The sequence below is a fragment of the Sparus aurata genome, chromosome 1 (assembly GCF_900880675.1).
Source record: "Sparus aurata chromosome 1, fSpaAur1.1, whole genome shotgun sequence".
NCBI classification, from domain to species: domain Eukaryota; kingdom Metazoa; phylum Chordata; class Actinopteri; order Spariformes; family Sparidae; genus Sparus; species Sparus aurata.
The window spans coordinates 22,075,013-22,092,559 of NC_044187.1; the positions used below are offsets into that span (position 1 = coordinate 22,075,013).

The 17,547-nt window shown below is 44.2% G+C and overlaps 1 protein-coding gene across 20 annotated transcripts in view; it reads right to left on the reverse strand.

The window, feature by feature from the left end:
* Positions 1-17,547, reverse strand: part of LOC115580196 (nuclear factor 1 X-type-like) — a 114,719-nt gene that overhangs the window by 5,120 nt on the left and 92,052 nt on the right. For 5 of the 20 annotated variants that reach the window (XM_030414262.1, XM_030414279.1, XM_030414345.1 and 2 more), the window contains 7 exons: positions 17,051-17,086; positions 16,564-16,691; positions 15,294-15,368; positions 10,857-10,985; positions 7,702-7,871; positions 5,944-6,091; positions 3,538-3,626 (listed from right to left, as the gene is read on the reverse strand). In XM_030414262.1, coding sequence (XP_030270122.1) covers positions 3,538-3,626; positions 5,944-6,091; positions 7,702-7,871; positions 10,857-10,985; positions 15,294-15,368; positions 16,564-16,691; positions 17,051-17,086 — 775 coding nt within the window. Of the gene's footprint in view, positions 1-3,537; positions 3,627-5,943; positions 6,092-7,701; positions 7,872-9,932; positions 10,531-10,856; positions 10,986-15,293; positions 15,369-16,563; positions 16,692-17,050; positions 17,087-17,547 lie in introns of those variants that run through there. The other 15 variants (XM_030414287.1, XM_030414271.1, XM_030414314.1 and 12 more) reach the window with 15 other exon arrangements.

The window sequence follows — 17,547 nt, forward strand, 5'->3', positions numbered from 1 at the left end:
TTCATCACTGGTTTTCATCTAGAGCTGCAACCATTAGAAGATCAGTCAATCAAATAATTAGTTGCCAACTATTTTGATAATGGATTAAACATTTCAGTCATTTAAATAAATTTTCAGTCAATTTTGATTGACATTTTTAACGATTAATCAATAAATCTTCATGATTTATTGATTAATAAATCTTTTTAATAAATCTAATTACTATTGAAAGTAACTGCTAGTCACAGCCCTATGAAGAGTAGAAAGCTGAAGAGTACAAGTCTGATCAATATGACAAAATGTCACATTTCTTAGCTTTTTTTCTAGAAATTATTGGATAGCCAGATAATAATGTTACATGTTTTGCAACCAGGTGGTCGATGCAAGCAGCAACCAGGCCTCGTGAGTAGAGGTTGCTTTGTTTTACAGGGTTTCTAAGTGTTGGGGACACCTTGTATAGACACTACTTCCTCCACTAGGTGGCCACCTACTACTCGTTTTCCTCCCTCACTTACAGTACTTGCTGAGCTCAGCTGTCCCATACAGTGTTGAAAAAAGTTACAACCTCTATTTTACCACTTGCTGATTTAAAGAGGGCTGACTTTGGAATTTTACTCATTAAAAACACTTGTGTTATTTCAGATCTACGACCAGCATTTTTTTCTCTCAGCCCTGAACAGCTTACCAGTGAGCAAACATGGGACTGTAACTGCTCTGTCATGCGCTACCAGTTTACATGTAAGGCGATCCTCCTAATAAGTCTCTGCTCTGTGGGCCTGAGTGGTCTCAAGCTACACTGTAAAGCTATTGAGGGCAGCTACACCGGGGATCCAGTTTCTCAGTTTGATAAGAGGGCAGAGTGAAGGCTTTGGCACAGGCGGAGCTCTTCTGGCTGCCACTGACATTCCACAGGCCTCGGCCCAGGGAGAGCAGCGATCGCCCCACCTTTAATAGAACGAGAGAGAGTTTTAACCCCCCTCGACCTCCGTCTATCCTCCACCAACTCTGCCTCCCTCCTTCCTACCCATGATTCTTTGGTGTTAGTAGATAAACTCCTCCCCCTGGCTCAGACTTCCCTTAACCCCCTTCCTCTTTTCCTCTCCCTCTCTCACTCAGGCTCTCCCAGTGTAATCCTTGGCAGTGGAGAGTGACCCCCTCTCTCTAACCCCCCCTTCGAGTCCAAGTTCAACTGCCTATGACATCATGTCTGGTTGCTGCGGGCAACCAGACAGCCGGGACGTGACTGTGGAGTGCAGCGAGCTTCGACTAACTCCCTCCGTCCCTCTTTTTTCCCTCCGTTTCTTTCAGTCCCTCCTACTTTGTTCATCCCTCACTCTTCCTGCAAGGCTGAGGTCTCACCACCAGAGAGCTCCTCAGACCAGCTTTTCTCTGCTTCTTGTCCCGACAGCAGTGGGAAGACTCTCTCCCCTCTGTCTTGGCGAGTTGGCTAGCAGGCGGCGAGGCGGGCTGGCAGGGCCATCGTCTGAACCTCTCCATATGCCAGAGAACAGCAGGATAGGAAGAGACCTCTGTTACTCACTCTGGCTGGGTTTGTTACTGACCTACTAGGCTCGGCTAACTGGGAGCAGTTGAGACCAGTTGCCCAGGTTCTCGCTGTGCGTGCCGTAAACCCGGCAGAAACGTTCAAAGTGGACATTTTTCAATCATGTTTGATAAGCAATAGCAGGAGATAATAAGCGTTCTGAACAGATGTAAGCTGTTGTAAAAGCCCTGTTGTTTTTTTAGGAGAGAAAATGAGGGGCAAGAGTTTTGGCACAGAGTTGAAGTGTATGTGCGTGTGTGTGCATACGCGCTCACACACATTTGGATGGTGTTTGGATGTCCCCTCAGTGCCAGGGCTACATCTGTGGGAGAGTGGTGCAGGTGGGGAGCTCGAAAATACTAGAGGGAGCAGCAGGAGGATAGAGGGAGAGCGAGAGAGGGAGGGTGGGCTGCTGATGCATGAGGGGAGGGGAGGGAGCAGAGCAGCCGAGCAGAGCTGTGCCGAGGAGGAATGCAGATTGTTTCCATGTGTGGGGAGGACAGGAGAGCCGAGTTGGCTGCAGGCAGGTGCGGTTAGCCCCTAATGAGAAAAGTTGTGTTGGTGATGGAGGAGGCCCAAGACACTGCAGCCCAGTGGCAGAGCGCAGCCAAAGCTGAAACCACAATGTAGTTCACTACTGGCCTCACACGCTGCACTAATACACACTGTGGGGCCGAGCAGAGATAAATCAACACTGCTGGAGCTGAAACTAACTGGCACTGCTTACATTCACAGTGGGGAAACTACTGTGGTACAGACACTGTAAACCAATGCTGAAACCAAAGGCCTTGATACGCAACACTTTGTGACAGTGTAGGTGGGCAAGTTTGCAAACAATTGCTGGGAAACATCAAGTCGATGTGACATATTTGCTTCCCCTGGTTCATTAAAATATTCCTCTGCATGCGTTTTAGAGATGGTGGTGTGTAAGATGTGGACAAGCACAACAGGACATTTAGTACAAAAAACTTAAAAACTTGATTTTATACGAGTTCAAAGTTTTGACCAAATAATTCCAACTCAAGGTCCACTTAGCCTTCAGATGTATCACAATGTTCATTAATAGGGGGTGTTTGCTCAGTTTTCATCAGTGATGGGATGTTACTAAGTACATTTAATTAACTACTGTACAATTTTGACAACTATTTTAACTTACCTTCTACTTCTACTCCACTACATTTTGAAAGCTAATATTGTACCTTTTACTTTCCCTTTATTTTAAGTTATTAATTACTTTGCAGATCTAAATTAGTGCAACTTTAAAATATGTGATTTACTTAATTGACAAACAGATAAAAACAAACAAATAAAAAAAATATAGATTCTGATAATAAGAAAAATGCCAAATATGGGATCCCACAATCGGCCAGGCCAATAATCGGTGGACACATATCATACAGCATAAACATACATGTAAATATATGTATGATTTACTGTCAAGACTTTAACTTCATAAGTAATTTTTATTTGGGTAAGTATGATTTTGGCTACTTTTACAACACTGGATTTCATGGACATGTATCTGTTGACAGGAAAGGCTCAACGTCACCTGCTACTGAGTATGGATGTTGACAGATCCATCTTCATTTAAACGTAGCTCAGTTCACTGATTAAGCTAGTAAGTGGCCTTTGAGTTGGGGTTGTTTTTCCAAAATTATTAGCAAAATGATGCAGGTGACAATTATGACCGACTACTGATGTCATCTCAAAATATTAAAAACTGTTGATCAACACTGGGCTGAATCACTAAGCATTGCCAATGCAGATCCATTGTCAGAGCACTGCCCCTGTATCACAGCCTCCACTCTTATGACATGCTTGTCCCTTCAAACTCAAAGGTGCCTACAGTAATGGAGTACTGTAAAATGTCATCTACTGTGCAGACAGAGGCTTGCAGCGGCTGATGGGGGACAAGGAAGAAAAAGACATAAAACAGAGGAGGAGGAAGAGGGGGGGGGGGGGAGGGAGAGGTGGATGGGTCAATGTTAATTAAATGAGGGAGGTTGGCGGGGTACCTGAGTCTGCTGGGGGATATTCAGAAAGTTGTCCCGTGTTCCGATGCCGACAAACCGGTTGGGAGCTGTGGAGCCTGGCGTGGAGTATGCTATAAACAGAAAGAGACAAGTGTGTACATGCTTTTACACACACACATACACACTGAGCTCATAGAGTTTGATGCTCTCGTCATCATTATCGATATGTTTAAATATAATATTAACCTACTGCTAAGACTACAATTCACTGTCAGATGAATTACTGGGAGAAGACAGTAAGGCTCAGGGATACTGATGCCCTGTTAGTCACATGGATGATTTATTCATACTGTGGGCATGTTCATTGTTGTTTTCCTTCACTTAACCATTTAATCTGTGGTTTACAAGGGGATGAACAGCCTGTAATGATTAGTGTTAACATGAAGAAGCTATTTCCCCCAAATATGGCTGCGCTGTTTAGTCACGGACTCTCCTCAGCAGCCCCTGGCCTCAGTAGTAAGCCACCGTAATCATAGAAAACCACTGAGGATTCACTGTGGACTTAATAATAGGGTGACCAATGGAGGAACTGTATTCATCACAAGTGGTAGTCGATGCTCCATTACGTTTAACTGGTTAAGAGGAGCATCTTGCCTCCAAAGTGACACCATTCAGTGATGCCAGAGGATCAAATTTAGGGCAGTTGTGCTCACTGGACTCCTGTGCTGTGCATGACTTGATTGAGGTTGAGGGGATGGGGATGTGTGGGGGTGACAGTGACAGGGCTGGAAACTGATGTATGAGTGAGGGTGAGATTGTATCATATGCATGTGAACATATGCATGTATGTGTGTGTGTGTGTGTGTGTGTGTGCGTGTGTGTGCGTGAGTGTGCGTGTGTGTGTGTGTGTGTGTGTGGGACTGTAATTACGATATCTTGAGAATCAGAGACAAAAGTAGAGGGGGTAAAAAAAAAAATATTCGAAAAAAAAAACAGTGATAACAGTCACCGGAAAGAGAAAAGAGACGGAAAGTATGATATTTATTTATATAGATATTCATATAAATAAATAATAAAAGTGACACGTTAATCTGAGAGAGCTGGAAGGGGAGGGGAGGAAAGGTTGATAGGACAGGAAGAGGAGAAAAAGTCAAAATAAAAGGAGGAGAAGGTGCCCCGGTTGCTCCGTCCAGTGCCCCCTCTTGGTGTGCCTCTCCCGTGGCCCGACTCTTGCAGCGCACCTGTCTGGGTGGAACCAACCAAAGCCTCACCGCTCCCTGATGACACTCCTCTTTCCCGCTCCCCCAGTATAGCACTAATTAGATAGGTTTGATTAGATTTCAACATTCATGTTTAGAGAGATTGGGTTGTTCTTGTTATACTGTGATTTCCATGTTTTTTGTTGTTCTCAATTTTTAATTGTTGTGAGATTTGTGTGAAAGTGGCGAGGGGATTGGGTGGGTAAAGTGGGGCATGATGTTTTTTTTGGAGTCCACGCCAACTGCCCTAATTTTGTTCCCTTAAAAAGAAAAAAGAGAGAAATAAAGGGAAAAAAGAAACAAAGAAAGGAGGATATGAGAATATATCAAATAAAGAAAAGAAGAGGGCAAAAAAGGAATGAGAGAAGGGGGTAGATTGTACTGCCGCTTTCACAGACAGACATGCAAAGTCTGCATTGATCAAAGGCTTGCGGCTACAGAGGCAACGTGCACAGGGCCCTGCTCTGCTCCCCCCAAACTACAAAACACATCAAAAAGAGGGGAGAGAGACTACACTGCCTCTTGTGGTGCTTGCAGGAAACCGAACACCAGAGAAAGAGAGAGATGGAATAAAAAGATTTTGAAGAAAAAAAGGTGTAGAGGAGCGAGGCTGAGGAGATTTGCAATGACATGAAAAGAGAAAAGAAGACTGAACTTCAGAGCAAGAGATACAGAAGAGCTTGAAAGAGGATCTCTGGTTTGGCAAAGGCGTGGCTTCTGCCTCGACAGAATCGGATCTTGATAGTACAGTACAGTACAGTACAGTACAGTGGCGTACAGTTCATAAGGTGATGGATGAAATAGGAGTGAAGCTCCTGGGGCTGCTGAGTGTTTGACTGAGCAGACTGCAACCTTAATGGAGGCAGACAGTCAGCTAAACTATGAAAAACTACAGAAGTAGCCATTGTAGAAGTCCCAGACCTTTTACAGTAGTTGCACTACATGATGACAAAAAGTGGAGCTGCACAGCACTTAAATACTGAGACTTCTATGATGGCTACATCAGTTCTAGCCTAGCAAACTTGATGCAGAACTGCTTGGAACAGGCGAATAAGTAGCTGCCAGCTAAGAGCTAACCAACCTACTGGAGCTTACAATCGGTTCAGACTGGCCTCTATGAGAAGTCTGTGGGCAGACTGGGGCAGTAATGGGGGTTTGTGGAGGGGAGTGGGAGTTGGGGGTGACTTACACGGAGATGCGGGTGAGGTGAGTCCGCCGTCAGTGGGCGTGCTGATGATTTTAGAGTCGGGCATGGGGAGGGGCACAGGGCGTGCCACCGGGGGTGGCGGAGGCAGCAGGAAGGAGCCCGGCATTTTGCTCTGGCCACCTCCATTAGGCTGCAGACGGACCATACAGACAGGGTGAGCGGGACACACCCCGGGAATATACAATGTACACGGAGCCAGACACACACACACACACGACATAAAGTCACACACACAGTCCCATGTAAGGGTAAGACACTCATATATAGACAGGTTTCAACAGTCGCCACATAAGTAGTCCTCAGTGCAGTCAGACACACATTACTGCTCACACACAGGGACAAGAGAGTTCACCAAACTCACACATTTTCAAAATGGAACAAACAAAAATATCAGACAGTCTGGCCAAAAATAGTGAGGTAAATTAGAAGTGTAAAAGTGATGAACACTGTCAACATACAAGGGGAAAATAAAAATGGAGCTGTCCACAAGAAACGTTATTATAGTGCAGTGTAAGAATTTTAAAAAGAAGGGAAAATCAGTAATGAGGGTGTCTGTGTGTGTGCATTGTGGGTGTGGAATTTGACAAGTGACACTGTGTCTCTAGTGTGTGAAGTAACGAAAACGAAGATTACTAGGACATGAAAAAGGGCTTAATTACTGGTTTAAAAGTTGCTCACAAGGCCAAGTTTACAGTAGAGGTTTACAGTCCTACCAGCACCCTGCAACGAACTGAATGTGTGATGAAATAATTTTGAAATGTCTCTTTGTGACCATTTGTCAGTTAGCTGGGTTTCATGTTTTGAAACTTCTTTTCAGGAAGACTGTAGGCCGGTTGTTGGGTTATAAAGAGGGCACCTCCTTTCACTGATGTTTCACTGATTTGAACCCAGAAACACCTCCCTCTGTGCCCCAGTTAGCTTCCACACTTTTTCTCCTTGCTACAAGCACTCACGACTTCATCTGATCGCACGGTGCATTTTAATCATAATTCTTCAATTCCCCTCTGCACTCACATAAATTTTGTGTTGACAAATATCTTTTATGATTCATGATTGCAGATCGCAGTGCAGACTGGGAAACCCTTTGAAAGATTGTGGCAGCAGCAGCAGGCCAATGAGGGCTTGTATGAGGAGTCTTAAATGTCTGCTGCAGTTTCCTTCAGTGGACACCGTACTCTCCAAACAGCGATGATCTAGATCGGTCTTCAAACCCTCTACCAAGTTTGTAGACCAATTGCCTCTGTTTAGTAAATCACTTCCAGTCACCAGTTTCACCTGGGCCACACCTGTCTATAACTTGTGTGAAAAGGGATTTTTCCAGATACTCCCCCAAACCTGAACATGACTATGGGTGGGATAAGGTCATGCTGAACCTACAGTATGATGAGTCAAATGTGGTTAGGTTCCACATGAGAACCCCAAACCACAAGCTTTTCTCTTTTGTTTAAGAACATCTGGCTGCCTTCTCCTGTTAACACAATTGCCCTCAAACCATTTTCCTCTTCCCTGGTGCAATCCCTGGTGAAATTGGTCTAGACTTACATGACATTGTCACACCTGTGTATATAATAATTTAGAGATGTTTGATGGACCAGTCAAAGCTGTCACGTTCTTTCTTTTTACAATGTGAATTCTACAAAAGTAAACTGACTTCTAACAACTTTTCCTTTATGTCAGTTTGCACTGTAGACACTCCCGGTGTAACCTCCCTTCCCTTTGCTGAAGCCATAGACCACTTACCTGTGCGCTGGGCTGTCCTGTGCCGTCAGTGCACACAAACTGCACAAACTCCTTAAGCGGGTCCTGGTGGTGATGGTAGCGTATGGTGGGGTGGGTGAAGTACGGGCTGGACTGCTGGATGATAGAGGAGGAAGGGAAGTGCAGGGCTGAGGCTGAGGCACGGGGACTCCCTGAGGAGAAAAGTGAAAAGGGGAAAACAGAGAAGGAAGAAGAACGTGAGGAAAAGATAGAAGAGATATCAGGAGTAGGTGAAATACAGTGAGGCACAGGTGATTCTAGTGTTTGTCTACTAAAACAGCTCACACAACACTCTACAAACTACATTATCCAGGACATTAACATGCAGACCTATGACAGTATATAAGACACGCATTATGTTCCAGCTAAGCACCAAGACAGTTAGCATCATAGACCAGGTTGCTGCTTCAGCCTTTTATAGTCCTAACAGAAAATAGCTGTGACATTCTCTTGTGGTCGACTGACTGAAGCTGTTTCTGCTTACAAATGACTGGCATTATTCCTGGCTATTGGGAAACATCTGGTCCCATTCATTTTATAAATCAGCCCACTAGATTTCTCTGTACCTCAGCTAAGCCTGGCATCACCACACATACACACACATTCAAAGTTCTGTGCACGCTAAAGTGTGTTACAGTATTTTCTCCCTTCTGGTCCCTCTCAATTTCTCTCTCAAACACACACACACACACACACACACACAAACACTGGGTTTTTCCACTTTTGTTTTATTGCTTGTCGGTGATGTGTAATCAATCAGCAGCATATCCTTGCTGTGCGGTTCTGCCCAGTAGTTTGAAGCTTGAGAGAGAATCTCCCCTCCGCTCCCAACCGACCACAAAACGCCTCCCGGAGACATTAGTCAGCCAGCCAGCCAGCCAGCCAACCAGCCAACCACACACACACACACACATACACACACACACACACACACACACACACACACACACACACACACACACACACACACACAAGGCTCCACTGTCTGTCTTCTGCTGAGATTCTATGGCTTTGGCAATTTGGCACACCAAACTAAAGAGGCAAGCTGCTAGGTGAGGGGAGCCTGGCGAACAAGCATCTGTGATTATGTCTGTCACCTACTATCTCTTGTGTATGCTCTACTCACAGAGTGTGTCAGTGCCTGTTTGTACAAACTTTCTGTGTTTGGTGTTTTCTTGCATATCCTTTTGTGTTTGTTGTGTGTCTGCTGTGTCTTTGTGTGGAAATGAATTTTGTGCGTTTCTGTGTCCGTATGTATTTTTGCAGTCTGTCTGAATGAATGTGTTGCTATGACTGGTGCAGCTTTCATGTGTCTTTGTATGTATATTGGTGTGTGTGTGTGTGTGTGTGTGTGTGTGTGTGTGTGTAGTCACCGTCACAATGGCAGACTCTCCAGACTGGTATAATCAGACAACAGTCAATCTGGCAGCCCTCCACATCAGTCTGGAGCCAAAAACAGGACATAAACCATCCAGTCCTTACCCCTGAACACCCACACTCACTAGACCTATACAACAAGAGCTAACAGCTCCAGTCCATCCAAGGCAAGCCATGATTGCTAACTGCTTCTTCCCCCTCTCTGTCTACCCCCATTTCTCTTTTCATCCCTCTCTCCCTCCCATCATCCTCCAGTCTCTTTATAGAACCAAGGCCTCCGAGGGACATTCCATTTGGATGGCAGCCATTTTAGCACAGAGAGTCCTCCACAAGAGTGTAAATTTACACATGCGCGCATGTGTGTATCTATGTGTACGTGCACAAACGCACCCATACACAATCTCTAAACACTGTCTCATTACAGCCTCTCTGTTACATGAAAACCTCTTAGCCAACAGTCTACGCACACAGTTTCAGAGTGTGAGAAGTTAGTTGGGGGAACAAAGAAACCTGAGCCAGTCCCTCACACCTCTTCAACTCACACACAAAAACAGAGGAGCAAAATTTAGAAATCAATTCAAATGCAAAATTCAATCTGGTGCTTTGGATCCTCTAGAGGCTATAAGACTGCTCCGTGCAGATAAACAACATGGCTTAATGGTGAGTGATCTGGCCTGCACTATATTTTCTAAATATACTGCGGGGAGCACCATGAATAAAATTCAATACGTTTCAACATGGAGGGCAATGAGTCCAAATGACCTTTACGTGGTAGGTCTGGTTTGGCTGAGGCCCAAACCATCCCTTTGAGAGACAAATGGAATGAGAGGGAGAGATAGAGAGAGGAGGACATATTTATTCCTTTGAAAAGAGAAACGAGCCTACAGGGACTTGTTGGCAAACTTGAGATCCTGGAGACTTTGGGAATTCTCCGACTGGAGATGGAGAAACCATGTCGGTTATCCTATAGGACCGAAAAGCTCTTACGAGGACAACGGATGAAACAGGGCCTTGAAAACAGGATGTTACTTTAAGAATTTTATACACTACAGTTGACATCTGTGCAACTGCATGGACCCACATCCCTGTTACTTACTCCTTTTCAAATGTGTCTATAATCTCAAAAAAGCACATCACGTAAAAACAAACATAGTGAGATGTTTTGTCTAAATGCAATGTACAGTCTTATTACAATATAAAGTGTGGTTTGGTACATTAACACAACCAGTCAAGTTCATTACATGAGAATAAACAGCTTTGTCAGATTGAATGTAAGAACAGATCTCTAAAAACATTACAATGGATGCATGAAGCAAGTAAGATATGAGGCAAATCAGTCACGACAGCATGGATGCAGCAATGGTACCATGCAATGACAATATTAAAAACACATAGGCACAAAGATGGTGGTAAACGTGGATGGATGGAGAGAGGCTGAAAGAGAGAGAGAGAGAAATTTATGCCAAGCCATGATTGTAGCAGTAACACTGAACAGGTGAAACTCTGCGGGCATATTGATTCCCAGCAGTTGCAACTGCAGGATTTGCAGAAGTTTTATTTTGCCTTCTCAGCAAATATATATGGAATTTTCATCATTTCCAGGCACATTTTTGCAGAATTTATTTTGTTTGTTTCCAGAGGAGTTTGGAGGTGTAAATATGACAATCTAGGATCAAGTTTGACACTCCCTTTCCTTCTCTCTCTTTTTCAGATTATAAAAGGGGGAATTGGGGTTGTTGGGTTCATGGCAGCGCTCTCACCTGGTCTCACTCCTGCCAGCACAGGCAGCGGGTGGTGTGTGAACGCCATGCGGGGGGACCTCGTCTGGGAAGTCAGGGCGTTGAAATCAAACTTCCCCGGCTTCTTAAGTGAACCAGGCGAGGACAGTCCTGGCAAAAAAAAATGGGATCAACAAAAAAAGTGGGGGGAAGAGGGAGGAGAAGAGAGAGGTGGTTTTAATCAACAAAATGTTGCTTATTTAATTGGCTACACTAAAAAAAAAGATTTGTATTAAAGGGGACTTGAACAATCATGATTTTCTGATTAGATTGTTTAATTTCCTCATTTGTTGATGGCAGTGCATTGCTCCCTGTCCTTTTGGCTGTTGGCCATTCACTCATGATCACAGGACTCTAGGCTATAATAAGTCATTCAGAGATATACTGTAGTATTCCCAGCTCCCAGCTTTATAGTCATATAATATGGGCTGAGCAATATTTCAAAGACTAAGTGCACGTCTTCAAAGGAAAAAAAGGGAAAAATAGCTAAAGCCAATCTGAATCTGCTCTTTGTTTTCGAGCCAAAGAACATCTTTAGCTACAATAACCTCTACTGTGCCACTGTATGTTTTTCTGTCTCATCTCTTTCTCTCTGTTTCTCTCTCTCTTTCAGGTGCCAACTCTGGGCTTTCTCTGTGTATGAGCATGGCCACCGTTCAGCCACAGTCAGCTAGTTGTGGTCTGGCTTCAGCGAAGCTCACAGGCTGGCTGCACGAGAAGAAGGCTTCATTCAGAAATAGCACACACTGTACAGTATGGACACGGCAGCTGCTGAGTGCGAAAGACAAGCAGACGGACAGAGAGAGGAGACAGAGGGAGAGAGAGAGAGAAAAAGAGAGGCGAGAAGAACGTGGGAGACATGAAAATATGCGAGGGAGCAAGGGAGCGAGAGAGCAAAGCAGAACCTGTGAAAAATGTAGCAGTGTCTTGTTTTTCAATGCGTTGCTCTGACGACATGTATGAAATTGGAATGTCATAAGATGTTAAATATGGTTATTATCTCTCTCTCACACACGCTCGCTTACACACTCTGAGCACACTCAAAAGCGTGAGCACACGTCCAATCATGGAAAAAACAAAGACCCTTAAAACACCGCCACATTTAACTGATGACACAATGGACATGTTTCTTTTCCTTTAACTTTTCTTCTAATCTTTCTAACAAGTGACTGATGTGATAATGTTCTCCGTTTAAACTTTTTTTTAGACTGTTGTTTTGTAGTCTATTTCTGTGGCCCCTCCGCATCAAACGAGGCATTAAATACGATTCCTCCTCAGTTCTCCAGCTGGAGACGTGTGAAAGTCTATGGGAGTGTGGGGGCGTGTAAAACCTTCCCTCCCTGTGTGAAAGAGTTAAGTCTCAAGCAGGTGGGAGTGAATATGTGTGAACCATTTATGTCTTTAGCAGACATATATTTCTTTTTTTTTTTCTCTCCCCCCACTGTAGCGGGAGTCTGGGGGCGTATTGTACTGTCAGACAGATTCCAAGCATGAAGACAACCCCAATCCCACTTCTGACACCAATAGTTAGCAGTGATCGCTATGACACTGTCACACTTGTGGGAGCAGAGTGGAAATAAGAGCAGTCTGCAGAGGTTTAAACAAGGAAAGGCACTGGAGGGGAGAGCAGGGAAACTCTGAGAATTGGAAGAGAAAGTGTAAAAACCAGAACCTTATAGATAAAACAGTTTCAGGGAGGTAGTTATGTGTTTTAATTGTTGGAAGTATGAAATGAATCACAGCCAGGAAGTACAGAGAGGATCAGATGAAGATTGACATCTGTATATGTATGAAGTTATAGCACTGTCACTATCACCAAGGGAATGTGAAAGACAATATTCAACACTTCAGAGACTGTGCAATGGTCTGATCTGGGTTGTGTGTGTATGAGTGTGTGTATGTGCCACAACTGCACTGTTTCCTCTCTTGGCAAAGCCTTAGTATTTCACTGGCAACCAATCAAGCGCTCCCATGATGACCCTTCTGTCTCTTTGCACTAACAGGCCTGCCACCAGATGCGCCTCTGAAGCACACATAGACGCAGACACACACACACACACACACACACACACACACACACACACACACACAGTTGGAAGAGACAGGAGACAGAGGTTTGAACAAGTGAAGGGAAAGTCAGGGAATTTGTCTATCTCCAGTGATTTGAACCACATATGGAGGCCCAGCCGTGTCCCTCTACGGGCCTGTAACATTTAACTCAAAGCACCAAGAAAGCCCCCCCCCACCACCACCACCACCACCACCACCACAAGTCTCTGGTGTCTCAGGAAAATTTCACAATCATTTGGAACTAATATGAAATCATGGTTGTTTCGTTTTCCTCCGCTAACCTCCCCCACCCCTCTTCGAGCCCCTGTGGAGCAGATGTCTCCAGCATCCTCACCAATCCCAAGGCTACACACACGCAGAAACACCATCTGGGTCCATGCTTCAGCTGTGCATGTGTGTGTGTGTGTGTGTGGGCAGTGTGATATGTGTGCACAATTCTACCATGTGCATTTCTGGATGTATCTGTGTTTGTATGATTTATATATATATATAAATGCATCTTCATACATCTGTGTATGTGTGTGTGTATATTGCCAAATGTGTGTGTTCTGTTGGTTATAGAGGGAGACAGGGGGAGTAGATGGTGCTATGGACAGACGGTGAGGTGCACCTGTGTGTGAGTGCGTTTTCTATTAATTTTTTTTAGAAGCCCCTTGGCTTGTTTGTGTGTGTGCATGTGTGTGTGTTGCTTGTTTACATACCCCCCACCTGGACAAGAATTCCCAGATGAGCTTTGCCTGTGGCAGGTGGGATCCTTTGGAAAATCGGATACACACCGTACCAACATCACACGTTCTCTCTTCGCTCCATTCTTGCTCTCCCATACCTCAATCTCTCCTTTTATCCCTTGGTTTCTCTTCCGTGTTTTGTGCTAGTGGCAGTTAAAAACTATTTCCAAACCCACACAACAGTAAAAAAATTATTTGAAAAAATTCAGATAATTACAAAATCCTAATTTTTCGCTTGGATTTGATAAATTAATTGGGTAAAGGGTCCAGATTTGCACGTCATTCTACACCTCTATTTGCCAAACTCATTAGGAGGTGTACAAGGCTGTGTGTGGTGCACTTTGGAGAGTAAAGACGTGGTGCACACACACACACACACACACACACACACACACACACACACACACACACACACACACACACACTAGTGCAAGTGCCAGTGAGAGACACAGGAAAAAGATGGGAGGTGAGGCTCTGGTGCGCTAAGGCGTGCAGCAGCCTCTGTTGTGGCTCTGATGAACAGCCTCTTAATTACATTTACAGCTAAGTGGAGCAGGAGCAGGAGAGCAGCCGCTGAGGCTCGAGTGAGAGTAGACTGGGGCAAAACCTAACCAGGGCTCTTGGCTCCGCTACCTCGCATCCTGATAACCCTTCTCTCTCATTAGCTATCACCATTTCACTCAACCAAAGTGTTCTTCTCTCCTCTCTTCCATCTCTCACCTCCCACTTTTCCCATCCACTTGCTTTGCTTTCCGCTCCTTCTTCTCTCTCTGACATGTTTTCTCCCTCCCCAGGGTCCCTCCTGCTGTACACGTTTTCAATTAGACAGAAGGGAGACAGGGATGGAGGGTTGAAGAGAGAGCTAGGGAGCAGGAGGAAGGGTTTTACACCTCTGATCCACAGACGGTAAGCGTCTTAATGAGGGATTTGAGGCAAGGGAGGGATGGAGCGAACAGAGGGATGGAGGCAAGGCAGACACCTGAACACCTGCAGGGGTGGGGAGCCTGATAAGCATGTGTTTCAATGTGTGAACGTCTGCGTATCAGGGGGGTTGTAAGTGTATAAGTCATTGCATGTGTAGTGGGGCGTCTGTGTATGTACAGTACACTTATGTGTGCATGTGTGTGTGTGTGTGTGAGGCAGAACTGGGCATAGCATGTGAATACGCCTGCTGTTGTTGTCAGTGTTACCCTGGTGACATCTGTCAGTTAAAATGCTGCTGGACGACTGACAGGACTTCTGAGAGATAAAGCCAGGGATCTTAGGTGAGCTACTTGTAGGCTCATGATTCACACAGAAAATAAGTAAAGCCTGAACTGGATTATCTTTGACAATCGTGCTACTTTGTCACAGGAAATGAAATTTTCATCAGCAGCAATGAAATCAATCTGATACCAACTAAACATCACTGACATTATATAGAGTATACTGTAGTCCTTTGTACCCTTAACACAGACATTCATACAACTTACATATATACACACACTCACATACTGTATATATTATATACATATATTGTATATACATATACTGTATAATACACACATAAACAAAGGAATGACTGAGCTACATATAGTTTGATAAATAGCAAATATATGAGTGTAATCAATGTTGTTCTAACCATGGTAAGGAAACTGCACGCCATCGTTTTCATGTTTTATCTTCCTCTCCTGCACACTCGCCAAATGGTGCTGCACTGAAAGTGGAGAAGGGTATTGTTAACAATGAGACAGAGGAAGAGAGAGAGAGAAAGAGAGAGAGAGAGAGAGAGAGAGAGAGAGACAGAGAGAGAGAGAGAGAGAGAGAATGAAGAAAAAGGGAGAGAGTTACGAGGGAGCATTTGTGTATGGAGGAGGTAGTCAGTGACTGATAATTGACACAACATCAGGGTAAACTCTATGTGTGATTATGGATTTAAGGTGAAGGATGAGGATGTATGAAGCCTTGAGACTCAAGTGAAGTAAACAAGAGGGTTTTTTCTTGGAGTTATTGGGTTGTTGGAGGGATGAGGTAGGTTTACTGAGGAGATAGAAAAAGAGGGTAATGTCCAAAGCTGAATCACAGAGGTAGTGGTTACTGCCAAAACAATGGAAACACCAACATAAATCCTTAATACAGGCTGCTGTAAGCTGTTATTTCATCCTTGATGCATCTTGGCATTTACATTCCTGATGTCTGGAGCTATTTGGTGGATGGTATTTAGCACCATTTATCCATGATAAATTCAATTTTCTGGGGTTGTAGCGATGATAGTGAAACAAAATAGTGACAAAAAAATGGCACAGAGTGTCATTTAAAACATGTCGATGGTTTTAAACCATTTATGGAACAATAAAGGAGGAGACTATTCTTAACAGTGTAAAATAGCATCACCGCACGGTGAAGGTGATGACTGTGTAATGGTTTTACTGCCAATTATATTCTTCCTAACAGGACCTTAACCAGGCCTTTCATTATTTATCTCCATTTCCTTTATTTTGGCAGGTAGCAACTGAACACTTAAACATCTCTATTTCAAATCGACATGATTTATATGCTTTAATATGAGGCAGACTATCACATTCTTAACAATAATAGATAAAGTAAGTATTCCTCATATTTGTTTTTCTTGACAAATTATCAGCCTTTGTTATTTAAGAGCTCCAGTCTTGGTTGTTGCTGTTTTCTAAGGTGTGGACTAGTCAGATTGAGGTACATGGAATCAAGGAAAGTGGTGGGAGAGAGTCAGGTTTTGAGGGGTGTACATCACCAGAATGAAGGCAGGTGATTGAGGTAGGGAGTGTGACATAGAGACAAAGTCAGATGAAGGCATCAGTCTGGACTTGGTGGTGGTGGTGGTGGTAGGGTGGTGGTCAGGCAGGAGTGTAAAAAAGAGTTGGGGCCGGGGGTACCTGCATCCATGTCGTTGGGCCACGCACTGGACTGGGAGGAGCTGGCAGCAGGCGAGCGTCCAGGGTAGAAAACATCATCTGTGGGGCTCTCCAGCTCACTGTCATCTAATGACTTCCTCTTGGTGGAGCTGATACCGGGGAGAGGATGTTTGGAGGGTGAAGATGAGGCAGAAAGAGAAGGGGAGAGGAGGCACGTTTTTCAAAATAACATGTAATGGCAGGGATCATGTATGGATCAATCACACTTCATATCATTTAAAGAGGCATCTTCATTGAAACAACATTACTGTTGCTTAGACCAGAACAGACTGCAGAAGAAATGTTAAGACTATGAATGAAAAAGGAGGAAACAGAAAGAAAAGTTAGGAAGCAAAGACAGCCTGATGAAGACTCTCTCTAAGTGTGTGTGGATGTGTGTGTGTGTGTGGGTGTGTGTTTTAGTGCATGTGTCGCATTAGTTTGTGTTTTTGTAGGTGTTTATAACTACCTCCGTGGAAGGTTTGCGTACAACTCCACCTCAGACCTAAAGTGACAGCAGATGACAGAAGTAAGAAGAGAGAAAGAGACAAGTTAAGAAAAAGCAGAGAGTGCAATCACACATTCATAAAGAGGAGAGCAGTTCACAGAGAGACACACACATATATGAAGAGGTTTAGGACAGATTCCAAGACTGGGAATCAACTTGAGGACCAAATGCCATTTATAGCAGGAAACCTCAATGAAATGCCGCACTTCACTTGCCAGTAAAGTCACCCTTCGGATAAGAAGCAATGTACTGTTGGCAGATATTACTGTGATTTCACACTTCCCTGCAGTCTGCCCTTGGCTTCACAGAGAATCGCATACAAAGGTAGCACTACTACTGCCACATGGTAGCTTCACCCACAAGGGACTCCACTAATGGTGGACAGCTGGACTTGTATAATGGTCATTGGTGTTTCCTGGGCAACAGACATCTCCCTACATCCCTATACTACTGTTCTC